The sequence below is a fragment of the Harpia harpyja genome, chromosome 19 (assembly GCF_026419915.1).
Source record: "Harpia harpyja isolate bHarHar1 chromosome 19, bHarHar1 primary haplotype, whole genome shotgun sequence".
Taxonomy (NCBI): Eukaryota; Metazoa; Chordata; class Aves; order Accipitriformes; family Accipitridae; genus Harpia; species Harpia harpyja.
Genome location: NC_068958.1, coordinates 10561291 through 10588616, shown reverse-complemented (window position 1 = coordinate 10588616; position 27326 = coordinate 10561291). Strand labels below are relative to the sequence as shown.

The 27326-nt window shown below is 50.3% G+C and overlaps 2 protein-coding genes across 13 annotated transcripts in view; both read left to right on the top strand.

Moving 5' to 3' along the window:
- Positions 1-7635, top strand: part of CACNA1B (calcium voltage-gated channel subunit alpha1 B) — a 310095-nt gene extending 302460 nt beyond the window's left edge. For 9 of the 10 annotated variants that reach the window (XM_052815098.1, XM_052815096.1, XM_052815094.1 and 6 more), the window contains one exon: positions 3491-7635. In XM_052815098.1, the coding sequence (XP_052671058.1) occupies positions 3491-4027 (537 nt within the window). In that variant the 3' untranslated portion in view covers positions 4028-7635. The remainder of the gene's footprint in view (positions 1-3490) is intronic. The other variant, XM_052815097.1, reaches the window with a different exon arrangement.
- A 5114-nt stretch (positions 7636-12749) lies between these two features.
- The window catches only part of LOC128154655 (collagen alpha-1(I) chain-like), a 98186-nt gene continuing 83609 nt past the window's right edge, over positions 12750-27326 (top strand). For all 3 annotated transcript variants that reach the window (XM_052815584.1, XM_052815585.1, XM_052815582.1), the window contains exon 1: positions 12750-12885. In XM_052815584.1, coding sequence (XP_052671544.1) covers positions 12789-12885 — 97 coding nt within the window. In that variant the 5' untranslated portion in view covers positions 12750-12788. The remainder of the gene's footprint in view (positions 12886-27326) is intronic.

Sequence of the window (27326 nt, the reverse complement as noted above, 5' to 3'; positions counted from 1 at the left end):
GGTTTGCTCATATTAACAGGATTTTCCAACTGCTGTTGCATGGACTTCAGAGCTGTCCTGTATTATGGAACAGGTTAATCTTCTGAAAATCATTAAAAAGTCCTTTTTCCCTAGCGTCAAATCAATCTTCAAATCTGCTCACTAGCAGGGAGGAGATATAACGTTGAGGGAGAGAAGGAATGTAGGAGAAAGCAGGACCTGGCTGGAAGGGGAGACAGCTCAGCCCTGGGCCAGCATGATCCCTGCAAACATCTCCAAGTAATGCACAGCCACTGTGCAGAGAGGGAGGCTCTGGCCACTCTCCAAAATCTCCCTAAATTTGCAGCCTGCTGGTGGTGTGTGACCGGCCGGGTGTCTCAGGAGGGGCTGAGCGAGGCTGTCAGCCGTGAGCCCCTGCAGCAACATCAGCTCGTGAGGAGCGGGAGGAAATCCTGTGTTCAGCATGAGTTAGAGCCCGGGGGAAGGATTTAAATGAAGAGGCTTCAAAGTGTCCCAGTAGCTGCAAAATGAAGGAGCTTTTTGTCTCCTTACCCTGTCCCATGCCTTTCTCTCTCCCTGCATGGTCCTTAGCAGCGTCCAGGCTGCAGCATCAGAGGCCGTGTGCTGCAGTGAGTGCTCAGGGGCTGCTGCCCTGCAGCTCTGGAGACACCCAGGGCATGGGACACGCTTTGCACAGTCATTCTCAGCTGGGAGGGGATGTGACATCGGTGTAAGGTCTGATGCACCCAGGACTCTGTGTGGCCTTAGCAAGAGGGAGCTGCAGCCTAACAGGTCTTTTCTGCTTCCAGCTGCTGCAGTCCCTGACTGGCCTTCACCTGATTTTTCAGATGAGTTTTTCTTTCCACTTCTTAATTTCTCCCTCTGGCTTGAGAGGCAGGAAGATGGCACTGATTTTTAGCATGATGCCTCTCCTTTCTTGCAGGCTCAGTTTACCAGAACTTTAAATATCACGTAAGTTTTGATTAAAAACCTGAAACCTTCCCATAGTTCATAGACATTCAGCATTAGAGCATCGGCTGCCTTTTATAAACCTGTTCCCCCAGTTCCAGTGATAGTCCGTATTGACCCCCATGTCCCATAGGGGTTTAGTAAGGCAGGGAGGAGAAAGCCTGTTGTTTTCACATCCATGTATTTTATCCACTCACATGTTACCTACTTTGAGTGGAGCTGCTAATACATCACCTGGTTGTTCTGGGAAAAAAACAGATTAAAAAAATAGCCAAGCCAGCATGACACTTCTGTCCCAATGAGCTGAAGACCCCTTGTCTCAATAAGGTGTCTGCAAGAAGCTCTGTCAGTCCATTTCCTGTGTTATTTTGGCTCGATAACAAGGTGCTTGTTAACTCTCAAGCATTTTCTTTGTTAGTCTGTCCCTCTCCCTGGGAGCTTTTCCCAGGAGCCCTGGCCCAGCATGTTTCACCAAGTCCCTGGAGGCCCCTGCATATACCAGAAAGAGAAGCTGGCTTAGGCTTCACTCTGCCAACAAGGTGGCTTCGTTCCAGCTAGAGCCAAGCCAAAAATCAGGACAGGTTTGGTTCAAAGAGAAGTTCTTTGGAGTTTTTCTTAATGCAAAAAAAGGAGACAAGAAAACCAAGCCATGAACATTTCATTTTGGGTCAACTCACAATGCTTTCTTTGACTCACACAGAAATGCTACGCATCATCTGTGAATTATTTCACTGTTTCCTTTTCAATACAGGTGAATTGTTAAATATAAATCCCATTTCACGATGAATCTGGGAAAACCATTTTTTTAAATGAGAGGAAACTGCTTGGAATTTCGAAATGTTTCAGCAGGAAGGAGCTGCTTGGACATTTTGGAAAAAAGACCTCACCATTTTTTTACAATCAAGCTCATTTCCCGAATTGGTCCTGCATAAAAGCAGTTTGAAAAATCTCACCAAAAAACCCCATTTTTCGACAGCTCAATACTTACCAAAACAATTTAGTTCTGCTTTCTTAAGTATTGTAATTTTGAGGTGCTCAGCCTCAGGCCCTGGGAAAAAGCTGAGCATCTTCCCCTGGATGTTGGAATGTTGTAGGTCACTGGGTGGTGGTCACCATCTCCCCCGTCACCACGGGGAGGCACCTCGGCCGGGGGGGCAGGTACCTGGGATGGAAATATGTGTCTGTAGCAGAGCGTAAGGCTGAAATGTGGGGAAGCCAGAGAAGAGAGAGGGTGAAAATGAAAGAAGAGAAAGGCAAAGACTCTGTTTCCAGGCTGTGAAAGGCGTGAGTCATTGGCCCAGCAGCATGAGCAGCAAATGCCATATCAGTCCCCAATGCCTGCGGAGAGCAGGGCTGCCGTGAGCGGCACCCACGCTGCTCCGCACCCCCAGATAACGCGGGTATTGCCTCTTCTTCTGGTAGACATGGCACAGCTCATGTCAACAGTGCCTAAAATAGCCTCCACATCCAGCTGCGGGGCTGATAGCCTCCAGCATTGCCGGGCTTGCCCTGAAAACTGTGCTGGAAACCCAGGCAGAGCAGGACAAGCATTGATTGATAGCCCAACAAGCAACAACCTGACGTTTTTATAGGAAGGAAAAGCTGCTCTTTAAAAATTAAAGGTCTGGTCTCAAAATGTTAGGTCACGAAAGGCCAAGGGATTTTTAAAATGTGCTTGCAGGGCTGTTCATGTACTGCCTTGGGAGAATGTAAACAGAAATACCAAAACAAGGGCCCGTTCCTCTCGCTCATGGCATTTTTTTTTTAACTTACTGTAGCTTAGTTCACTCCCACATGTTGCTATTAGTAACCCAGGAAGCTGCCAGACTCTTCTATCACTCAAAAATCAAATGTGTAATATTAAAGAGGAGAAGGTGAACACATTTTTGTTTAAGGAACTTGCTAGTTAAAGCCTGTCCAAAAAGCTTTTTGTTGTTTTTTCAGAAAGTAGCTATTTAGTCAAAATGCATTTCATTCCCAAAACTACAAAAAAATAGTCTGCCCCCAAATCCTCCTCCTACATAATCCAATTTTGACCACAGAAGTGATCCCCAACATCAGCATTCACAACCGTCAGGTGAAGTTCTGCAAAAATCTGCCTCAAAGCAGAGTGCTGTTTTGCAAAATTTTATTTGCAAAAAAACCCAACCCATAGGTTTTTGAGCTCCTCCCGCCTAGTTCAGGTAAGGCGCATGTCAAGCCTGTGTATGATGTGGATGCCTTCCCTCTGGACAGTGTCCCCTTCTGTTGGAGCCGTCTGCCAGTTTGCGTCCTACCGATGCTCTGATCGTTTCTGTTCTTATTTACCGCTCGCAGAACTTTAGTTCTCCAGCTCTTTACATCTCGTGTTGAATTATTTCTCGAGAACCTCCTCCCCCTAACTGTGCTTGTCTAAACTCTCTCTTTTTTGCTTTTCTTTCCTCTTGTGACTTGTCTCTCCCTTCTGTTGCTTCTCCTTCTGTTTTATACCTGCCTGCCTTTGTGTTTGTCTGGTGTTTCCCTTTTTTATTTTTTGATTTGCTTTGTTCCAATTTTTATGTAGGGTAGTGGTTCAGTTAATGGGAGCCCCTTGCTGTCGACATCTGGTGCTAGTACCCCATGCCGGGGTCGGAGGCAGCTCCCACAGACTCCACTGACCCCACGTCCCAGCATCACTTACAAGACCGCTAACTCCTCGCCCGTGCACTTCACCAGTTTCCAAACCGGACTGCCCACTTTCTCCCCGGGACGCCTGAGCCGCGGCTTGTCCGAGCACAACGCGCTGCTGCGCGGGGACCAGCAGCCGCCCCCCCCGGCGGTGGCCCGCATCGGCTCCGACCCCTACCTGGGCCACCGCGATGATGCCGACAGCCCCTACCGCGCGGTGCCAGAGGACACGCTCACCTTTGAGGAGGCGGTGGCCACCAACTCGGGACGGTCCTCAAGGACTTCTTACGTCTCCTCCTTGACCTCCCAGTCTCACCAAATCCGCAGGGTGCCCAACGGCTACCACTACACGCTGGGTCTCAACACGGGCCCCGGGACTGGCACCAGAGGACGTAGTTACTACCACGAAGCCGATGAGGATGACTGGTGCTAGCGGCATGGCAAAACCCTTCAAGGTGTACGTGTTTAAAATCGATGAGTTTTATCATCTGGAAGGCTGCGTGCTCCAATGCGCGCGGTGCCTGGGGCCAGAGGGGGCCCGCGGGGCAGCCTCCGCCGCGAGGACTGCTCTGCTCCCAGGTCCGGAGACACTCCTGCAGCCTCTCTCCTCTTTTTTTCTTTCTTTTTTTCTTTTTTTTTTCTTTTTTTTTTTTTTTTTTCACTAGACAAATCGAGGAAGAAGGCTCCCTCCTTAGGGGGAAGGCAGCGGGGGGAGCACATCTCTCTCTCCCCCTCTCCCACCTCCCTACTGCCTTGTCTAGTTCAAAGACATGCGCCAGATGCCAAATCTGTGTCACCCACGAGAAGCCGAGAGAAGAGCGGTCCTCACCTTTGACGGCGGAAAAAGCAGACTGTCGATCCTTTTTGAGATTGGCGCAGTTTTTGTTGGGCTATTTCTTAATTTATTATTATATTTTTTTCCCTGGTCAGGGTGGGAGTCAGGGGTTGCAAACAGACACACATGAACAAAGATCTCATCCGTGTTTTATCTCATTCACCGCTAAGAAGGAAGAGATCTACCCAAGAAACTGGGAGTGGAGAAACACAGACCAGAACAAAGGACAGTCCATTGGGACTTGATGTTCAGCCACAGCAATCCTTTTCGGCGGAGCCAGTGACACCCCCCCGAGCTGACCAAGCGCTCCGGCAGCCAGGACTCTGCTCTGACACCGCTGCCGTGTGGATCTCTTTTATTTTACTCACCACGTCGGGTCCTTCACACTGACACATGATAAAGCCACAAGAGAGCTACTTTGTAAGGACTGTTTCCTTGCTGCTGAGACTTTTCCTTCCGTCCCTCTCTCCTGTCGACCGCAACACGCCCTCACTGTTTTGTCTTGTTTACAATATAAGCTTGATTTAGCAAAAAACAACTAAAAAAAAAAATCCAGAAAAAAAAAAAAAGAGGAAAAAGCGTAGGGGTGAGAAGAAGAAATGTTATTGGTTTTATATCAAGCTATTAGATAGAACTTTAACTTTTCATTGTGTGCATTTTTGTAAATTGTACAGTAAAAAAAAAAAAAGAAAAAAATACTCTTTATGTAGAGAATTAGTCCAATTGTCATTCCAGGTCCCACCGTTTCTACCGAATGCTCCAGTTGTTCACTACTAAGTGCCTAACCTTTGAAATCTTTCACAGCGACGATGCAACCTCTTGCTTTGATGCATCAGACCTTGGGCGAGCATGGGGAGGGGCAGGAGGGGAGGGAGGGCAGAGCCGGGAGGAGCCGCTCGTCTCGAAGGTTCCGTGGTGCACCCAACGCCCCGCGTCGCATTACTGGACAGTGTATTCGAGTACCAGGTTGGAAGCTTACAGTGGGGAAGGCAAACATGCTTTGGGGTTGGTTTGGGTTTTTTGGGCCTTTTTTTTTTTTTCTTCTTTTTTTTTTTTTTAATATACTTTTATTGATGGGAGGGGAGCGATTGCAGCAAACAAAACTGGCCTTTTCTCTTTGACTAGTGTTTAGGTCCTGCGGGAGAGATGCAGGTGGAAAAGTACAGCATCTGCAGAGATGCTTTTGCAGGAGAAGCAACGTCTTTCACACTGCATGTCAAGTCACAGTTGAGCTGTGAGAGCTCTGGCTATGTTCCACGGTGCATAATTTGTGTTGAGGGCAGTTGGAGAGAGTCTTGTTTTTATTGCCTGTTAAGAGAAGGTTAAAAAAAATAATAAGCAAAACCTCTAACTCTGATTCTCAGGGATGAGATTTCTGTGTTCTTGTAATGACTCTTGCATTGGACAATTTCTTTCTTTTGTGCATGTGTGGATTTCTGCACTTTGAGCCTGAGAAAGAGGCAGCCACGATGTGCTTGGTGGGGAGGGAGCACTGAAAGAAAAGCCTGGGCAGGACCTTGTGTCTGTGGTCTGACGAACCGTCGTAGGGCTAATTTGGGGCACAGGGCAGCCAGAGGACACGTAGTACATTGACAAAAGGTTAAAGGAGGAAGGGTGGGAGGTGCCAGACGAGCGCATCGCTAAAAATGCTGATAGGAAAGAACAGAGGGTTGGACAGATGAATTTTTTCAGAGGATCTACCAAGCCCCAGAACTGTGAAACTTCTCCAGGTCACTTAGGACAGGTAGAGATCCTGCTGGACCCTGGTGATTCGTTTTGTCGCTGGGGTGGTTGGAGGTTATTGGATGCTGCCAAAATTCTCAGGAGGTCTCGTGTGCTCTTGGCAAAAGTAATTCAGCCTCAGGCAGGGAGCAGTCTGCTGTAGGGTGGCTCTTCACATCTCCTGTAGCTTTTCCGTTGAGGAAATTCAACCTGGTTTTGTTTCCTTCTGTGTTTTTTTTTTTTGTCCTGTTACTAAATAATAATCTTTGGCCAATCTCATCCCTGGATTCTGCTAGATAACTCCTGTCTAGAACTCTGTCTCTGCATTTATGTGCACTTTGAATAAAAGAAGTGCAGTAGCCGGAGGTCCGCCATGAGTAACAGCTGTAATTTGCAAACGGAGGGCTATGCAACAAGATGACACGTTCAGAAACACATCCAAACCACCAACAGTCAGAAAGACCTTCATCCGTTCTGTAGCTTTATCTGCTGGATTTTCCTGTTTCGGGCTTCAGCATGATTGTGACCAAATGTTTTATACATTTTCCTTATATGAAGGCACAAACACTTTATTTGAAATTTTAAAGAAAACGCTACTATTTTACTCCAGGAAGTAAAGGAGAGGGAAAACGTAATCTCTCTGACAGTGCATGCAAACATTGTACCCACACTGGAAAGCAAAAGAGATGTCTTTCTGTACTGAATAATTTTGTCTTTTTCTCCACTCCGCCTTTCCCCTTCTACCATTTTAGATCCTCAAACCCACAGCCCCGCACTAACACACCATCTGGAAGCGCACAGCCAAACTATGGCCTTGGGTCACTCCAATTCCTAGGCAGAACACGAAGAAGAATCTCAAGTTGTCTAATCCTCCACCCGCCTCATAGGGGTCGATGCCAGTGACAGACAAGCCTGACCACAATTGTTCATAACCCTTTTCCTACCTTTTTTTACAATCTCTCTGCTGTCTCTTCAATGCATACATGATATTTCTAAGAATCCTCATAGTGAGTTGCCAAACTTGAATTGCACCGATCAGTTTTCTGCATCCAGAACCAGTCTCGTAGTGGCTGTACTTTGAATAAGTAATGTTTGCATGTAAAATATATACATATATACATATATATAAAAAGTATGTGCATGGAAAATGTTTATCTTCGTACTTTTTTGATACAATGTATTCATCAGTTGTTAATTTTTAATTATATTTGATATAAATTGGGGGTTTGTTGCAAAACTTTATATTTAAAAAAACAGTGTTAAAAATTATAAAAGTTCCAACCATGCAACACAAGCGGAACTTTACCCAAAAAAAAAGGGGAAAAAAAAGAAAAAAAAAGGTTCTGTGATTGCCTAGTTTGCTGCCTGAGTAATATTTATCAGCCAAACTTTGAATTCTGCAGTTGTTTCTACAATTACATTTTGTATGAAGCAAAGTCCTTGAATTAAAATAAAAACTTAGCAAAAAACCTTACAAATTCAAAGATGGTGTGTGCAGTGTGCCTAGTGACCGGGAGACCGCCATCCTGAGAGCAGCCTCCCACCCAGCGGGCTGGCTAGGAGAGAGCCGCGGGAGGCAGCTTGGCTTGACCACCACGTTGAGTGACAGCCCGTGAGATCTGGTGTGAAACCGGATTTAGTTCAGCCCAAATTGGGATGCTGTAAGAAATTGGCCACATCTGTGTTTGTTTCCGTACAGGCTTCACAGATGCTCGGTCTGAGTAGGGAGCTGTTTGTAAATTTGCCTTTGCAGTGTGGAGATTACAGTTCCTGGAGTCCAACAGGCAGCAAAATTGCATAATTTAAGTTGAGGGTTACAAGAAAAACCCTAGCAGTGATTGATTCCTTTGAGGTTTTTAACAGATGTTTCTCTTGTTGATGTGCAAAAATGTTGGGCGTGCGGCTCCCTTTAGCATTAACCCTTATTAAACCTTAAACCCGCTCCCAGCAAGTGTTCTTGGTGCTGCCTCCGGTAGGCATGGGCATGGAAATCAGTAGCATGTGGAGTTGGATTGGTGTCAGTCTGCCATGTGTCCAGGATGTGCCATAGCACTTGTAGAAAAAAAAAATTAATAATAATAATAATACTTGCTGAGTGTTCCTCGAAGTTCCTACTCCCAAGGCTTGCACTGAGCAGAAGGAAAACCCAAGGGCTGTTGGTACACGAGGAAGGAACTTTTCATTTCTTCGCATAACTGGAGAACTGCTCTCATTCCCTACCAGGGGGAGAAATCCACTGCGTGCATCTCCTGCATCAGGGTCTGCTGGCGTGACGCTTGTGACAATGCCAAGGACTCTCCAAAAAATTATTGAGAAAAATTAATAGCAGCTGTAGAGCACTGCTGAAGGGAGGACCGTCGCATTTTTGCATTTTTCAGTACTCTTCAGAGCACAAGGTCTATTTTAGTATTCAACTCTTCTTCTTCTCTCTTATTGCATCTTTTCTGTGATGAGACCACCCAAGGTCCCACTTGAGATTCGGGTATTGTGTGAAATGCAAGGAAATCCTGATCACCAGGCCAGGCTGTAGCATGGGAAGAGAATGGTTTTACTTGAGGTCACATGGTACGTTATTAGCAAAGTTTGGAACAGAAGAACTTCTCGGCTTGTAGTCTGGTCTGTGCAGGGTTTGGGGTTCTTGGGCGGGAGGACAGTGGAGCATAGGGGAGAAGAGTAGGATTTTTATTACATTTTTGAGCTATCCCAAGTAAACTTGAGAAACGGAGCTTTCTGAATGTGTCTGAGCAGTGTACAAGGGAAGGTTTGAAAAACAGCGCAAGATTTGAGAATCAGTGTGCATCCCAACTTCAGCCAAGACACCCGTGGCATTCGCTCCACCTCAACCATCTGGGGAGCTGGAATCTGCCTGGAGGACCAGATGAGCAACCTCTCCCCTCCAGATGTGTATCACAGAGGACTTCTGAGACCAGTTTACAATCCCATATGTGTTTTCAAATCCTAAAAGCCTTTTGGCAGCTTTCTGCCTTTTTTTTTTCTTTATTTTTTCTTTATTTCTCCTTATTTCAGTTGTATTCTTTTGGTCCCTGAGACCAAGGCAGCAACACACCCAACAGCTTCTCCAGGGACTGCCTGAGTTCTAGGGTGAAAGAACTGGAGCAGGTGGGATCCCCGCTACCAGACTCAAAGCAGTTCCCACATCAAGACACTGGAGCTGAAACTCCCGGTTTTGCTTCACTCCTGTTTGAGTTCAGCTGAACTCCACAAAATGGCTCTATTTTTGTATCTCGTCCTCGGTGCCGCCTGGTTCTCATGACCAGTGTAACACTGTTCATGCAAAGCTGCTGTGAGTGGGTTTGCACAAGGTCTCTTCCCATCAGGGGCATATCTTGCCGGCAGACACCACTACAATTCTGTTCCCTATATCTCCACTCCCAGACCTACAGATAAAATCTGGATCAGTATTTCCAAGGACGGCACCTCCATGCCTTGTTTTACCATTAGGGGTAGTGTTTTCAGGCTTTTTCTACTTTCTAGCGAAACAAAAAATGGAAAAAGGCTGATTCATCTCCCCTTGCCACTCTTTGAGTGTCATTCCCTGAAATATTTGTCTTAGGATGCAGAAAACTCAGAGTGAGACACTGAACACACCTGAGTCCAATGTGCTCAGGTAATTTGGCCTTTTGTACTCCCCAGAGCATGAAAACCCAATGTCATCTGGCTGATTCCCCATTCCAGCCACATTTGCAGACTGTGTGCCCTCCAAGGTGATGAATTACTCATCCCAGTGGAATTCATCCCTCTTGATCAACCCTAAGTAGATCTCCTGATATTTTCTGGGCTGTAGAAAGCGCCATTTTCAGAAAGTGCCTGATCATAATAACGAGCTTCAACTCAACGCTGTCCCTCAGCACATTCCAAACTATTTTGCAGAAGAGCAAAAGAGGCTAGTTTGGCATCTTCATGTAATAAAAAAAAGGTAAACTGAGGCACCGCAAGGGGACTAAATTGCCCAGGGTCACCCAGCAAGCCAGTGCAGAAGTGAGGACAAGGTCTCCCGAGCTCCCGCAGGTTACTCTGCCTCCTTCATGTCTTGGTGTTTTAAATCACTGATGTGTGCGTGATTTTTTTACATACACAAGCTCCTAGTAGGGTGCCAGTGAGGTGACACTGGGAATTTGGCATCTCACTAGCGGACACTTTGGTTCATTGGAGGGAATTCAAAGAAAAGGAGCTATAACAAAAATGATGAAAGGTTGGGGACAGATTTATGGCGATAGCTGTGAGGAGCTCTGCACGGTGATGGAGAAGGGTGGCTCTGATAAGGCTGTGCAAATATTTGTGGGGGTGAAGTCCTGAGGCGGTGAGTCAGCACGCAGGAGCTGCTGAGGCTGTTTGAGAAGGGAGGTCTGAGCAAGCCAACTCCCTAGCAAACTGATGGAAACACCGGAATAGAGCCCTTCACCCGTTCAGGAAGCCTGGGACATGCTGATGGAGCGGAGCTGTGTTAATTCAAAGAAAACAGTATCAATAACCATAGTTTATTCATTTTATCCTCATCTCCACTTTCTGTCATTGCTCTGAAACAGAATATCCCAGCACTGGCTTTGTCTGTGTCTGTTTTTATTATTTCTCTGTTTCTGGCAGCCTTTTCTCTGCCCAGCACAGCACAAAGAGAGGAGGAGGAGGAGGAGGAGGCACGGTCCTTGCCCAGCTACTCCTGCACAGAAGTCGGAAATACCCATAGGGTATAAACCCCCATTTTCTTGCAGGAGGCTGAGGAGGATGTGCTTTGTGTTGTGTTACTGGATTCAGCAAAATGATAGCGTGTTTAAAAAGATGATGCTGAGCTGAGCTGACAGGACTGTGGCAGAATAAATGCATGCCTTTTACAAGTTTTTTTTTCCTCCTCATGGAGTGGAGAGCATTTAAAAGACCTGGTTCTGCAGGTGATCCACCCCGAAACCCTCCTCCTGCAGTGGGATGGTGGTATGTGAAAGGAGCAGAGGGCAGAGCCTCTGCACTGCGAGGCGGTTGCACGTCCCACAGCAGAGACTAGCTGCAGGACAGAGCCAAGAGATGTGCTGCTGGGACAGAAGGTCACAGCTGTGGAAATCAAAGGGATTCAGCAGCACCTGAGAAAGGAAAGCCAAACCTGTGTCACATGTTCCTGACAAATAAAGTCCTCTACACGGCAAAGCAAATGACTCCTTGAATGTCTCTGACCTTCGTTTCCTTGACAAGCTGAGTCGGTGCGTGGCAGGGGAAGGGCAGAGAGGGGTGAGCGCAGCAACATTTTGCACCCAGCTGGGCTCACGTCTCCCCAAGATCAAGCAGCAATCGGGACTTGAGAGACGAGCTTACAGAAGCCTAACTTTGTGCTGCCGTGGTGCAGTGTTCGTTTGAGCAAAATGACGGCCAGGTGACACCACCGGACACTCGATCACCTCCAGCGCTTTGGCAGGGACATCCACCCGGAGGCAGGCAGGCCTGGCTGCCCCTCGCTGAGGGTTCCCATATTTTTGGGGGTCTCTGGGTGATTGCTGCAGAGAAAATACTAGCACGGACTGGGAGCAAGCCTGCCTCCTCCGTGGGCCTGAGCTAAAACCCCCAAAGGGCTTCTGTGAGCATCCAGGGGTTTGTCACACAGGGCAGAGCAGTCCTGGGAAGCGGTGTGGCCACAGCGTCATGGTCTGTGCCACTGGTGCTACCAGAGAGCTTAATGTGTAGCACAGAGCAGGGTCTGCCGTGGGGCAGCACTCGAGCAGGGCTCCCCGCGGACGTGGGGCTGTCTGGGGTGGCAACTGGGGAAACTCACTTTTGGGGTGTCTGTCTGCAAGTACCTTCCACTGTGATGCTGCTGTGGCTGGTGCTAAGGAGCAGTTGGGAGGGTGACAGTGCCCCGTGCCTCGGGAGGAGCCCGCAGTGGTGTGAGGGCTGGGCAGGACCTGAGTGAGGTGAGATGTAACCCATGTAATGCCAAGAAGGGGGTGAACTGGCCCAGACTCTGGGTAAGAAGAGCAGTGTTAAAAGGAGAGGACCAGCACAGCTCTCGCAGGAGAGTTGGGGTCCCCCACCCACCCCAAAATGCCAGGGCAGGAGGCTGCTGTGTTCCCACCGCCCACTGGAGAAGGCAGCAGGCTGGGACACAGCTCTGGGAGTAAAGCACCCCGAAAAACGCTTGCAGCAACTTTTATTCGGGGGGGGCGGGGTGCCTCCTTTACCTATGGAGGCCAAACCAGCATTGGGGGGGTCGTTAACCCCCCGCAGCCCCCGGTTGAGGTACAAGCGTGTGTGTCTGCGTGTTACCCCTGTGCAGATCTGCACACCAAGGGGGTGGGGGGGGGGGGGGGGGATCCCCCCTCCAAGCCCTGCAGCGCCGGGCGGCGTTGGAAGAGCGTCCCATTTGGGGTGGGGGACACACATGAACCCCTGCAACGCTGGGCCCGCAGGCCTGTGGGTTATCCCCTGCAGAGGTGCGGGTGGGGAAGGGGGCGGAGGGAAGGGGGTGCCCCCGCGGGGGGTGCGGGGGGTCCCCGCAGCGCCGGGCGGGCCGGGGCGGAGCGGGCCGGGGCCGGGGCCGGGGCCGGGGGCGGGGGCGGGGGCGGCGGGGCCGTGCCTGCCCCGGCGGCGGCGGGGCCGGGCTCCGGGATGCGGCGGGGCCGGGACCGGGCGCACGATGCGCTGCGGGGCGCTGGCGCTGGCGCTGCTCTGCGCCCTGCCCCTGTACCCGGAGGGGCTGGAGCCCCCCGAGCCGGGCTCCGGGCTGCAGGCAGGTAGGAGCTCACCGGGGCGGGGGACAGCCTGGGAGCGACCCCGGGGAGATGCTGGAGCGGCGTGCGGTCGGTCGGGGCACCCCGGGCCGGGGTGCTCGGCGCGGCGGTCCCCGCTAGGATGCACTGTTAGCCCGGGGACGGCCGGGTGTCCGCCGGAGCGGGGAGCGCCGCTCGGAGCGGGTCCGGCCCCCGCCGGCAGCCGGGCTTCTGCGGGGATGGGGCGGCCGTCGCCGGGGTCGGGACACGGACACACACCCACAGCCCCACGCACAACCCCCTGGTGCCCCGGCAGCCCGGCCGCGGGGCAGCCACGCTCGCTTTGAGGGCTGAAAGGCTTCTCCCCGCTGCGAATGGCATCTCCCGTGGGCTGCTGAGGCCGGGCGGGCGGGGTTGGGGGGCTGGCAGGGAAGGGCTCTCTTTGGGGGGTCTCGGCCTGGCGTAAGGGTCTCTGCAGGGGGGCGCGGGGTCCCTCTCCCTGCAGGAGAGGAGCAGCCGGGCTTGCCGGGGTTTGTGAACGGCTTCTCTGAGGTATAATATAACATAATGGTCTTGTGTGTGCCACAGCTGGAGCTATTCTTGTATCTGGGGCACTGCAGCATGTCTCCATGTCCCTCGTCTTTCCCCTCTGCGGCTGGTCACCGAGTCACTCTTCTGAAACTTTTCATGAAACTTTTGGGGACGCCGAGTCCTGTCCCTCCCTGGGGCAGGAGGCCCTGCCCCGCTCCCGCCTGGGACGGACGCAGCGGGGTCCAGGCCCCTCACCCTATAAAACGGGGCGCAGGACTGGTTTGCCTCATGAAAACTCCAAGCCAGCCGTTTCCAAAGTTTGGTGCATGGGGCTGGGACTTTTCACTGGGAAGTAACAGGCTGTGCAGGGGATGGCGAACACTTGAATAAAGTGACTATAAAAAGGATGTTTGTTTTGAAGGAAGGACTGACTGTTTCTAAGACACTTGTTGCTGCATTTGCATTGTGCTAACACGTACAGGTCCCAGTCAGAAGCAGTGACTTCATGCTCCTGTTCACTGCGTGAACCCCTGCCCAAAAACACGCGTGTTTGAGCATGCCAGAGGCTTCAATACAGCCACATTGGTGGGAATGTGTTTCTGAGAGGGAAACCACTGATTTATCTCAGTAGCGCTTAACTCCGCTTGAACCTTGGCTCGGAAACAAGGATGGAGCGATGCAGTTCACAGCCTGGGAAACTGAGCTGGGAATTGCATTCCAGGGGCTGGAACTGGAGCAAAATCCAAGTGGGGATAAGGTGTGGGGGGACTGGGGTTGAACTGTGGAACTTGGGAGGTGGTAACTCCAGTGAAGGTACTGGGCTGTGTGGGGAGGAAGGGAGAGGGCAGAGAGGGGTGTCAGCAGCCCAGTGTTTCCCTGGGCACAGCAGGGAAGGGAAGAGCTGGAAGTCCCGTTTGGCTGTAGCAGCATTAGGAAGCTTCATGCTCATTATATGTTCTTATTTCCTTTGGGTCATGGGGCTGCTCTGAGGAGGATTTGACTGAGCATCGTGCAGATGTGTGCCTTTACCCTTTGATTGCTGCTGCCCAGGCTGGTAAAAGTCACAAGCTCAGGCGGGTTTTCAGGTTTTATTGTAGATCCTGCTGGTGAATGGGGCGCAGTCCTCCAAAAGTGTGGGTTTCTCAGGATTTGGCATAAAACAAGACAGTTCTTTGGGGTTGAGGCTCTTGTTTTTCAGCCAGTCCCTACTGATGGTGCAGTTCTACTCCGAGGAAGGCTTGTGCAGCTCAGCTGCAATAACTATGCTCAAGGAGAGGGATGGGGAGCGAGGGGCAGTCGGCTGCAGAGCTTGGCTAGCCTTCCTGACCTTGGAGCTGGGCTTGGCTTTGCAAGCTGGAGCAGTGACCTGTGGCACTCCTGCGGCTGGCCGGGTGCTTTGCACACTAAGCCCGAGTCTGAAGTGGGGAGTGAGTGCCAGAGCAGAGCAGCTAATGACTTGAGCCGGGAGTTGGTATTCGAAGCTGGTGGGACCTTGTTGAGGTTGCGCGTTCCCTCTGCTCCGTGCAGCAGCAGAGAGGGCATGGCGTGTGGCATTTGTGGCACCTTAGGGTTGGAAGGAAATTAGGATCTGTTTCTTAGATGGATCCATTAGGAAATGAGGATCCCTGTCTTCTTTTCTCACTCCAGCTCAGTCAGGATTAGGTGATTTGTTGATGTCTCCTGGTTCTCTGCTTGGGTTGGGGTAGCAAGCAGTTGGTATTTCTGCAGTCTTGCTGTCACAGAATGGCACCATCTCCTCCCTTGTGTCAAGCTGGAATAGTGGTTTGCATGGCTTATGCTTGGGAGAAGTCAGTTTCTAAGTTCATAAGCCCCAGCTGGGGCTTTGGGTTGTAAAAGCAGGAGGTGAATCCATCTGGGAGGGAAACTAGGCTGTTGCCATTTGTTGTGTTTGTAGCTGTTACCAAAAGGATGCTCGCTGATGATCTCAGGAGGGCCGAGGGTGCCAGAAATGGGTGGGAATTGACTCCAGCGTGCTGGGAATGGGGATGCCCGGTGTCCTGTCCTCTGTGAGCACTGCTCCCTCGGAGCACACCCAAGCCCTTTAAGCAAACAGTGTTTGCACTGAATCAAATCCGTCCCTTGAGCCCTAATCTACACACTACCTGGAGCAGCAAGCCGGCCTGGAAATGGCGGAGAGGTTGATTTTTAGGGGAGCATTATAAGGCAGCGGGTGGGAGCTGATCTCCCTGTGATCACTGCTGCTGTGGAGCTGTGTGTAAGCTGATGTGCATGGCACGTTGTGTGGGGTAGGCAAAGCCCCAGGTGCCTCCTTCCCAAGGCTGAATTATTGAACTTGCCCCTATTTTTCATGGTTTGAGCTGTAATGATTCCTGAGTGAGATGCCTCACAGTGCAGTGGGTCTGTGATGGTGGGGGAAAGGTGGCACTGGCAGCTTTTCTCTGTATTTGGGGTGCTGTGGGGTTGCACAAGCCCCAGCTGCCTCTGAGCATCCCCCCTCCGTGTCCCAGTGCACAGATGTGCCAGCGCCAGTGGGCACAACATGAGTGTTTCTGGGGGCTTTGCTGAGCTCACCCCGCCGTTCAGGGGATACTCTGGTTAAGAAGGAGGGGAAAGTAGGAAACCTCCTTGGTGTAGTGGGAGCCCAGTGGCTCCGGGGCTCCTGGGAGCTGTTTTTTCCCTGTAAAGTGCAATAACCATAATTGCGACCTGGCCCCACAAAACACAAAACTCTCCAAACCAATCCGGAAAAATCCCGTCTGGGAACATGACCCAAAAATGAATGCGCACGAACAATTTGCCATTAATTAAAGCTTAGAGTCGCCCAATTAAAATCTGCTTAATTAAGGGATGCATCTGAAAATGCAACGCTTGGCTCCTGCAGATGGTATTTCTTGCTCGAGGGTTGGTGAAAGTAGTCTTTCAGTAAATTATCCTCCTGGAGGTCTGGTACTCCAAAATGTTGAATACAGTGTTGTGCAGCAAGGCTCCTCAAATCTGATGTCTTATGCGATCGTGTGCTTGTATGTGTAGCATGTGTATGTGGACTTTGTAAACTAAACATTTAACCTAATGTAAATATGCGAAATCATACATAAATTGTGATGTGTTAGTACTATTTGTGTACGTATGATAGCATATGTTTTACATGATATAAATCACATTTGTGTGTGTGCATGTGTGTGTATATAAAGCTTACAAAATGATGGTAATCTTAACTAGTTTCAAGTCAGATTGCTTAAAAATCCAGAAATACCAGATTTGGACTCTTCATGTCATCTCCATTTGACCTTCCGGTGCATGCACGTTACTATGGAGTCCTCAATTAGGCAATTATATGGTTGTTTTGGGTTTTTTTTCCCCTCACAAGACCCTAAATTGTGCATTTAAAGTGGCATAAATACAGGGGTCACTGCCTCTATCCCCATCACAGAGAGCATCTGTGCAGCCTTCCCCTGTGGCTGTTTGCCCCTGTGAAGGCAGAGAACAAACGATTAAAACTTCAGGGCTTGCAGAAGTTGCGTGAGCCGCCAGACAGAGCCCGCCAGTATATTTTTACAATGCAGCTTTTATCTCGGAGGTCCTTCATGCACTCCTCTTAGCTGAGTTTTTTTGCACCAGAGGATGGAGGGGAGAGCCAGCCCAGGTTTGTCGTGCTTCGGGTCCATTCGAAAGGGGCTGGAAGGATGGATGCGGGGTTGCCGCAGGGCTGCGCTACTTCCCAGGGGGCTGAGATGGCCAGCTGGCGGGTCGGTCAGCTCTGCTCCCCTGCAAAAAGAAGAATCAAAACCTGGAGAACTCGGTGCAGTGATTTCTGTGCCGGGCCTGAAGGAGTGTATCCATTTTCCTACATGATGTGAAAGATGTCCTGTCATAGCGTGAAGACTTGGAGCGATGGTGAAGCTGGCCCGTTCCTGGGTGGGCTGCAGTGAGCGATTGCCCTCGCAGCTGAAAAACATCCCCCTTATCTGTGGTCTGAGTTTGTTGAGCATCAGTTTCCAGCCATTATCTGCTAGATGAAAGAGCCCTTTTCCACCCTAAAATCCTTTGGTTCCTTTCTCCGGGAATTGGGATGAGGTGGGTAGAGGCAGGGGCCCTTGCTGCTTTCCCTTGGACAAAACGCGCATGGCACAAATGCCATCACTTGCACTTAATAACTTTTGGTTGCTTCGTTGTATCCCCACTTGCGCCAAACTCAGTGCAGTTGGGTGCCTGCTTGCTTGGGTGTTTTGCGAACCCCAGACTGGATGTGGCCCCAATTTCCTCTGACATGTCTGGAGGAGAAGGCACGGACCCAGGACATGACACTGCATTTCAGGATGTGGCATGTGCTGGACATTTTCACGCTGCCCCCCTAAATGCTGCCCTCCCACCTGCCACCGCTTTCTTCCCAAGGCAATGGGAGACACACAATGCTTATGGCAAAGTCGTAAGGGATGGGTACACTGAGGTGCAGGGACACTGGGGGGTGTGTGCATGCACGGAGCTGGTACTGCTCCTGGGGCTGCTGTATCCAGACAGCTGCTGGGATGATGGTTTTTTGCTGTGGTGTTTAACTTCGCCGAACTTGAGCTCTTTGGATTGAAAAGTCTGTTATACGTCTGTCTCATGCTGAATTATTTGAAAAATTTCAGCCAAAACTGTCCAGCAGTTCCCAGGATCCCTGTCTTCAGTGCGTATTTGTATTCCTGTAAGCTGGAGCGCAGACTTGAAGTTTGGCAGCATCCCCATGAGAAATCCTTCCAGATTAGACCAAGTTATAAAATCTTAAACCTTTCCACGAGCAATGGGCCATACGGAGCCTCATTTCCTAAAAACTCTCTCTCCCTGTTGATTTTTTTTAAAGTGCCCACTCTCTCTTGTCAGCAGGTCTGGATCCTGCCCTGGGCTGACTCCAGCACTTGACAGCCCACGTCCCCACGCGTGCCACCGGGCAGAGCAAATAAGGACCAAGGTGCTCCTGCCTGCCCTGCAGCCAAGGATGCTAGCTTGCACCTCTATTTTTTGCATGTAATAGGTGGAAATCATTACATTTAAATTCCAGTGTGCTGGGAAAGGGTTTCAAGGGTGAATAAGTGCTGTTCCTTAGGGGAAGATTTTTCTAGAGGAGAAGCGTAATGGATAGCCTGCACGCTGCAGGTTTACGATCATATAAACTTACCAGGGAGTTGAGCTAGATGATACATTCATCCCACCCGTGGAAAAATAAACAGTTTGAACTGGGCCGTGCGCTGTTACGCCTAAACTGGTGTCTGCCCTTGTCGAAATATTGACAGAAGCCTCACTGCTCTCCCAGGCAAAGCCTGGTGCTGGCAAGCAGCTCCTGCTCCCGGGCCTGAAGCCCAAGCTAAGCCGCGCTGGTTTCAGGTTTGCCTCCAGTGAGGTGGAGGGGTCGGGGGAGCGGACACGGGGTTTGGTGTGAGAAGCAGCTCGGGGTGGCTGTCCCTACCCCTTGCTTTGGGGCAGGCTCCCAAAAGTCTCCTCATTTCTTGCAGGGGGAGCCGCCATCTGCTCCCAGTTGAGGTCCCGGCTGCGCCATGGGGGCTGACGTAACGTCGTTCCACCCCCGGCCGAGGAAGCCAGAGCTCTTTGTGTATGTTCAGGATGAGCTATATATATACATAACATTAATCTTCGCTCTCACAAGCCTCGTAGTCATCGCGGGGCCGTGGGGCTGGTGTTAAGCCTGTGTGGGCAAGCGATGCTGGCTGCGGTATCACTGTCAGTAGCTGGGAATGGTTACGGCTCAGCCTCCGAGGAGAGCAGCCTGCTCCCCTGATCGCTGTGGCGTATGGGATCGTTTGTTCCTCTGGGATTTGGTTTTGTTTGAGGCTTGTTTGGGAAGGAAAGCTCAGGAGGACCTTTGGAGAGGTGGTGGATATCGGGTGGCTGGTGGGGACTCTTGGGTGCTGGGGGCTCGGTCCTCGTGGCCCCAGCTGGGTGCGGGCTCGGGGCTCGGCTCTGCCGGGTGCGAGGAAGGGGCCCTCCTCCGCAGGGGTGCTCTGGCATCTGCGAGGGGCTGTGCTGGTGTTGCAGCTCTTACCCAGGCAGCTGGGGAAAGGGTCTCTCCCTGCTCCTGCCTGTTGGCCCCGGCAGCATTTCGGGGGACAGATGTAAGCGCAGAAACCTCATTTCCTTCAGCTAAAAAGAGAGCGGACGGCTGTTCGTCCCAACCCACCATTGCATAGCAAGATTTTTTCTTTTTTTTTTTTTTGTGCTTTGCTCCCTATTTTTAAACAAACCAGGCTGGCAAGGCTGGGTCTTTCCCCTTCCTTCACATCACACAGCGAGCGTGGGAGAGTTCAGCAAGAGGCCAAGCATCCTTGGCTCTGCCCGTTGCACCGTGGGGTGTAGCAGCGCAGTGAGACCTGGTGCTGCCGTGGGCTCTGCTTCGCTGGGGGCAGACAGTGACGCTGGCAGAGCGAAGTGTTTCCTGAATGCCAGCTGGTGGCAAAGGGATTCCTTGTCCCTCTTGTTCCTTCATTGTGCAAAGGCTTAATTCAACCTGCAGCCCCTGTGACAGAGCAGTCGGCTGAAAAGCTTTGCTCTCTTGTGGTCATCAATTAAGAAAAAAACCTCTCTAAGACTTAAGCACCCTCCTTCCCTGCCTTTCCCACTCCAAGAACTCAAGAGAGCAACATGGTGACAAAAATCAGCTTCTGTTTAGGGCACATCAACCTTGACAGTGCATCTCTGTCCCACAATGATGGCAATTAGTGCAGCACTAATTACCCACGTGGAACTTGGCCTAGCTCCCCCGGCCCTCCCGGCAGTGTAATTCCTGCGGGGTTAAAGGCCACCTGAGGTCACATCGCACCGATCCCGGTGCTGCTGGGGACAAGGGTGCCCCGGCGCACGGCCGGTGGTGCTGGCTGGGTAGATGGGAGGCAGGCAGCGGGACGGAGGGACGCAGCAGCCCCTCGCCCTGCGGCCGCGAGTCTCTTTGTTCCATCGGATTTGCCGCAGTGGTTTCATAGACGGGTTGCAGCAGCTCTGCGGGAAGGAGTGCCAGATTTGCTGTGATAAGGCGGATTTCTTTTTCCTGATTTCTTTTCCCTCTCCTCCCTGCCTGTGGTGCCTGCTGGGGGGCAGCATTTCTGGGAGGGGGCAAGGAGACCCTTGCCACCCAGGGTGCTCAGCAGCTTGACCCCCACCCCCATCAAATCACAGAATCATAGCACAACCCACGTTGGAAGGGACCTCAGAAGATCATCTGGTCCAACCATTTGTGAGTAAGGGAGCCTAGATGAGATTCTCTAGCACCCTGTCTAATTGTACGTTGAAAACCTCCAGCGCTGGGGACTCCACCACATCCCTGGGGAGGTTGTTCCAGTGACTGATTGTTCTCACCGCAAAAAAAATCTTTCTTGTATCAGGATGAAACCTGTCCTGGTGCAACTCGTACCTGTTGCCCCTTGTCTTCTCCATGTGACTCCTTGTGAAGAAAGAGCCTCTGTCCTCTTTGTAGCTACCCCTTAAGTACTGGAATACTGTGATGAGGTCCCTTTGAGCCTTCTCCAGGGAGGATAGACCTAACTTCTTCAGTCTTTCCTCACAGGGCAGGTTCTCCAGCCCTTTGATCATCAAAGCCCCTCTCTATTTTCTGCCTCTCCTCCCATCCGCTGCTTGATGGCCAGGGCTGGATGATGTGCTCCGCTGCAGCCTGCCGAGGCCATTGCCCTGTTGCAAGCCCTAAAACGCGGCTTGGTTCCTCCTCTAAAGCTCATGGGAGCTGCGGTGGGGAATTCTTGCTGCAGGAGTTTTTGTTGGGGAAGGCAAACAGGGAGCTGCCTGTGGATTTCCCCCCTCCTGCCTTTCCATGGGTGTCCACTCCTGGGAGGAGAGGGTAATGGGGTGGTTAATTAATGAGGTTTCAGCCAGGGCTGGTCTGCTCAGGGTTTTGGGAGGGTTTCTGCGGCCGTTCAGCCAAGCTGTGCAGAGCACTGTGCTGGAGTAGTTGTCCTGGCTGGTTCCGAATTACCATGGGCATCGTGTGAATAGTGATAGCTATGCCAAAATTGCTCTTCACCCAAGCGTCCTTTTCAATGCTTGGAGGTTGTCAAGTCTTTCTGTCAGTGTTGCCAGTCCAAAACATTTGAAGAGTTTGTCTAGGGACCCAATATTTATTTCCAGAATATCGAGACACAGATACACACTTCTGTGCTTATTTCCATAGGAAGCAGGTTCACAAATCCTCTTTTTAGAGCAGAAGGGGAGTTTCTGCCTAATTCCCATGACTCCCAGAACTGGGGCTCGGGGAAAGCTCCAGCTATCGTGCCAGCATTCACCAGGTGATGCACACCAGCTTGCTTGAGCTGCTGTAACTTTATTGAATAACCAAGCACATTAAAGACTTTGCCAAGCAGTTAATCCACACAAGACTTTCTCAGAAGCTTAACACTGGCATTAACACAAATATCCCTCTGTTAACATTGCATTGTCCTTCCCAGAGCAGGTTCATCCTTGGATGCTTCTCTTCCAGGTCCCCCTCAGCATCCGTGATGAGGAGCAAAAAGTGATTGCCCCTTTCTAGACACATACAGTTTTCTTTTTAGGCTTACCAAGCTCTGACTCCTTTTCTTTTTTTTAAGAAAGGGAAGATGTTAGTGTAGACCGTGCGGCTTTGCGGCTGCCCAGGCAGAGGGAGGCAGCTGGGGTTTTCTAGAGGCACAATGCCCTTTGGGATGTGGGATGTACCTGAAAATTGGAAAGATGCTTGCACTGGGCTGTATCTGAAAAATGCCTGTGCTGATCCGAGTGTGCATGGCATCTCCCGTGGCAGTTCAGCCTGCAAGGGCATCGCTGCTTTTTTTTTTTTGACACAGCCAAGTTCTTTGTAAATTAGTTCATTATTTGAAAGATGGGAGTGATTAGTAAACAAATTGGCAGAAAACAGAGATGTATTGGGAAGGGAATCTAGCCTCAAACATCAGAGCTAGCTGGAAACATTTTCCCCCACATCTTTCTGGTGTGTTTTCAACACGAAAATGCACTTTCTGCAGCTGAGATGCTAAGATTTTCCTACATAAAATTTTCCCTTAGAAAAATATGTAGCTTTTTCATTGAGAAAACAGAAATAGAATATTTCACTCAGGCCAGTTCAACCCCAGTAAAACCCTTTCCAGCCTGGAGAACTCACTGTACAGCCCAGGAGATACCAAATTGCCTCTCCTTGGGGGCTGTCTTGCCCTGCTCTGCTTCTCCCTCCCTATCCCAGTCAAGCAGGGTGAGCAGGGAGGAGAGTGGGTCCATTAATCCCAGGAACTAACACAGCTCCACAAGGCGATGAAGGTCAATACTGAGCTCCCTCCGAATGGAACATGATGGTCCATTTCCACAGATCTCATTCAAATTGTTTCACTTGGGAAGAATGTCAGAATTTCTTCTGTTTTATCCAAAATGCCTCAGTGAACTGTCAGGCTATTTTAAAACATCCATCTCCACCCCCCCGCCCTTTTTTTTTTGGCAGCGGGTTTTCTCTGCTCTGAAACAAGACGGATGGGGCAGGGGTATTTCAGTGTCTGACCGCAACTGGGCATCGAGGCAAGGGTGTAAATGCTGACATCTCCCCTAGGCTGGGATTTCTCATGTTTGCTGCAGTTTGTTGAGCATCGGGGGCTCGTGCCAGGCTGGGGAGGGCTGAGCCTTCGCTGGCCCCAGCTGCCCCAAAGGGTGAGCTTTGAAATATTGTTGCAGCCACTTGTGTAGGGTGCTTCATGCATTTCCCTGGCCAGTCTTGCTGGGTAGCAAAGAGCTGATGTGCAGATTTGGTGCTGGCGATGAGTGGGGGCAATGCATCTCATGGAAAAGAAGGGCCAAACCTCCTGTAGCTCATGTAACTCGCAGCTTCTGGCACCACTTTGGGGAGTTAATGTGGGTGCTTTTCCCAGAGGCTGGGCATTTGCCATTCAATGGCACACTAACCTTCTTGCCACCAAAAAAATGTGGGCAGGAGATACTGCTGCCGAGAGCAGAGTCATGGCGTGAGGCTGAAGCACGTTCCCATGGGGTTTAAGCCCATTCCCAGGGTGGTGTGAATCTTTGCGTGTGCATATGGCCTTTTTTCCTGCTCTAAGGAGTCCCATAATCTGCATTTATGTTCACTTGAGAGGTCTGCTCGGCGGTGGGCACCCAGCACTGGGGATGGGACCTGCTGCTGCAACACCTGGTGTTCCTTGTTGTGTTTAATGACTCCATATGGAAGGTGTGCAGAGTTCATCGCCTTCCAAACGTGCCGAGGGGAAATTATAGGGGTTGGGCACAGGTCAAACAGATTTAGCCCAGGGAAAACAGTTGATTTTTGTTGCTTTCACCAGAGTGCAAATGAAGGTCAATTTTTTTTAATTTATTTTTGGTCTTTTAAAATCACTCAAATAGCAGTTTCTATTTCTTAAAGGAAAAAAAAAAAACTACAGAAAGGTAATTAACTTTTTGTGGAAAGCTGACTACCCTCACAACTAACATTATGCAAAAGTACGCTTCCCCACTTGCAGAAGATGGATGTATTCTAAGTTGATACATTTGATAAGACATCAAATATTTCCAGCGGGACTTGGAGAAATAGGAGAAGCAGGTAGGTAATACATTGCAGAGACATCTTAAAGCACTTCAGCCCCAAACTCATCCATGACAGATGCAAGGATAATCTTTTGTGCTGCTATACTGCAGGCAGCTGTGGAGGATGCAGCTGATGCTTACCGCAGCAGCCAGTCCCAAGTGTTTAGAGCTGGTAATGAAAACCAGGAGAACATGGGGGGCTGGGGGGAGGATGGTTTAGTGCAGAGAAGGGTCTGGGATCTTTCACACCAGCTCATCTGGGTGGTTTTGATGGGAGAAGCTAGTCCAGTATCCCTGCCTTTTTTTGGGGGTGGGGAAAGGTCTAGTTGCTAGATGCCCAGTGCCCTGACTTGGAGAGCGTCTGGGAGCAGATGGCTGGGACTGAGCTAAGGACCGAGTGCTCTTCCCGTGCAGGAGCTCGCTGGTGGAGGGGCTCCACACACACGTGCTCAATAACTAACTTTATGATGGGTGATTCTCGGGAAATGAAACGTGCGTAGACTTTGAAGTCAGGACTGAACCGGGAAGCAGTGGGATCGAGTGGCCGTGACACAGAGCAGGGCTGGGGCTCCCTGATTTTTTGCTCTGCCATGGCCCTGCACTAGCTGCTGTTTCTCTGCCTGTGCTTTCTGTCTGTAAAGCAGGGTGTGATGCTAGACAGATGCGTGCCTTTGCTCTTTCTGTAATGGCTCTGAGCTGAGATCTCTTTGCAAGACAAAATGCAACCAGGCAGTAGATTATGTTCCATTAGCTCCTCACTTTCTCTCTTTTTTTTTTTAAACCTGCTAGACATGGTGTTTTGAAGAAGTGCTGTTATTTTGCCAGCTTGCTCTGTCTTATGCTTATCCATTCCCTCTCTCCCTTCCCCCGTGAGTGCCAATGTTTATGCCATTGCAGTTTCAGCAGAGCGCTCTGGATTGTAACGGAGAAATGCGGGAGGTGATGGGCTTGCTGGGAGCAGATCCCACCAGCTGGGGAAAAATGCCATGTTGCAGTGCAAGAGGTGAGGACGACACAACTCATCCATGAAAGGTGTAAATCAGAAGAGATATCCAAAGTAACCCCAGGCATGAAGACCATAGAGTCATAGGGCGAGGAAGAAGAATTTATTGGGGTATTCTTTATGTGTACAGCACCATGTGGGACCCAGACCTGATGTGTTTTGGGGTGCTTGTATACCTCTGTACTAACAATTAAGTGTGTGTATACTTGAGTATAAGTACATGCTACAGGTTAAGTAAGGCTGTTCAGAGTGAAAGAGGTAAATTTTATTATTACTTTTTCTGCTTCCCTGCTGCTGAGCCTATGTTTCTAAGCCATGTTTTCAGTGGCAGCTTCCACTGGGAGTGGGAAATACTTGATTAAAGAGGCAGGTTAAACGAGTTGCCATCCAATGAAGGCATCTGCCGCACAGGAGTGAAACCTTTAGTTTGACAGAGTTGCATTATTAATACTTTTCTGAAGTCCTTGAATGGATCAATTAAACAGCTGGGTTTTGCCTGTGGAAATGCTGGTCTTTGTTTTGGCAGGTGGTGATGTACCAGGGCTGAGAGAGATGTTCTGTAATGAGAGCTATTAAAAGGTCATTAGCGATGCAGAGGGTTTTGAAGTTGGCAGCGAGCTTTGTGCGAGCAGATTTTAAACAACTCCTGCGCTCTCTTTTTTTTTTCTTTCCCCCCCCCCTCCCCCCTTAATGGAGCATTTTGTATGTTTTAATTCTGAGGGTGGCAAACTGGAAGATGTGGGTGAGAGAGCTGAGGAGACAGAGGACCTAGTCTCCATCGTGCCACATGGTCTTCCTCGCCCTGGCCAGTGACTAGAGGACATGGGGTGTGGAGTTTAAAGTGACCTGCAAAGAAAGAGGGAGAAAGAGAGAAAACCAGTGGATGCGTGCTCTGTACGTAGAGTTTGAGTGACTTAAAGAACAGCTTTTTGGCCGGGTGGCCTCACTGTCCCAGATCACTTGGAAACTCCTGCCTGTGCCTGCATCCAGCCAGCTCCTCAGTGCCTCTCTGCTGTTTTCCCCAGAATTCTCTAACAGAGGTTTGAACACAGCCAGCACCATAGCACAGAGATGCTTTGTGGTGTGGCTGCCAGAGATTTTGCAGGAACTCAGTGGCCGCAATCAGCTGATTGCAGGGTCTTGCTTTCTTCCAGGGCAGGGCTGTTGGTGTAGGGACCTTCATTCCTGGCAGCACGTGAAGAGGTTTGCTTTCATTTCACGAAGATCGTGTTTCTGCCTTGTGGCCTTAGAGCAAACATGGGAAACCAAGCCCCAAGCTCCCTACCACAACCTAAATGAAAAATTGCACAATTTGTTCCTGTTTCATGTCAATAACTGCAAGGTTTTGTACTCATTTGGGAGGAGAGAAGGGCCTGAGTTCCTCACACAGGAGTGTTTGAACAAGACTTCAGACTGGGGCAGATTGCAGGTCCCGTGCTGAGCCCTCCTATGCTCCACAGGCAGCAAAAAAAGGCAGCTGGAAATTACCCCCAGCCTTCCCACAGATGTGCTCTGTTGCAGGGATGGATGCATTGCAGGGACAAAAGCAAAGCAGGTCAGAGCTGCCTCAGACCTGCTCCTGGGGCTGGTACAGAGGAGGAAGATCCTCCTTTTCCACTTGCCAGTAGGAACTACAGGGGGGTGAGCATGTATTTAATCCCCCCAAGCCGTAGCTGATGGCCAGGTACTTTCTAGTTGCCATACGGTTTGCACCAGCTCTTGGCATCAAATCCCTTGGGACTGAAGTCAGCTTTGATGGCTGTAAATCAGAGGCTGCCGCTGCCAGGTGGGTCAGCACTTGCCCCTGCTCCCTTGGGCTGGCTTGAACCTGGACAAAAGGTGGGGGCTCCCAGGCTGGCTGCCCACCCCTGACCTGCTCCCAGCCCCCGGGGGGAGAGCCGCTTCCCTGGCTTGCTGAGGATGAACCAAAGTGGTGCCCATGTCCCTGTGTGCCTGTGGCTTGTGGGAAGCAAAAGTCATCCTGCTCAGACTGAGCAGGTCTTGCAAAACCACGTACCGTGCTTTAATGGCGGAGGTCCACATTGTTTCTCTCCTTTGCAGGGTAAGCCTTTAAGCTGCTAAACTTGCTTTGAGCAAAAACTTCTTTTGGTGGGTCTTTCTAAGGAGGAGATCAGGCGCCTGCCCAGGGTAGGCAGTTTTCTGAATACTTATTAGTGGGTTTATTTTATAATGCCTCGCTTGTGGTTTTCCTCTCCAAGTGAGCGGACTTTTGGGAATCCTATACCTTCTACAGTAAAAGTGCTGTTAATTTTCTTCCACAGCTCTGCTGGTTTTAATTGTAAGCTCCCATGTTAGCTGTAACAACCCATATGTTGATTGTATATGTTATTTAATTTGCTGCTGGCCTACCTCAAGGTTGGGTTGTGGTAGAGTT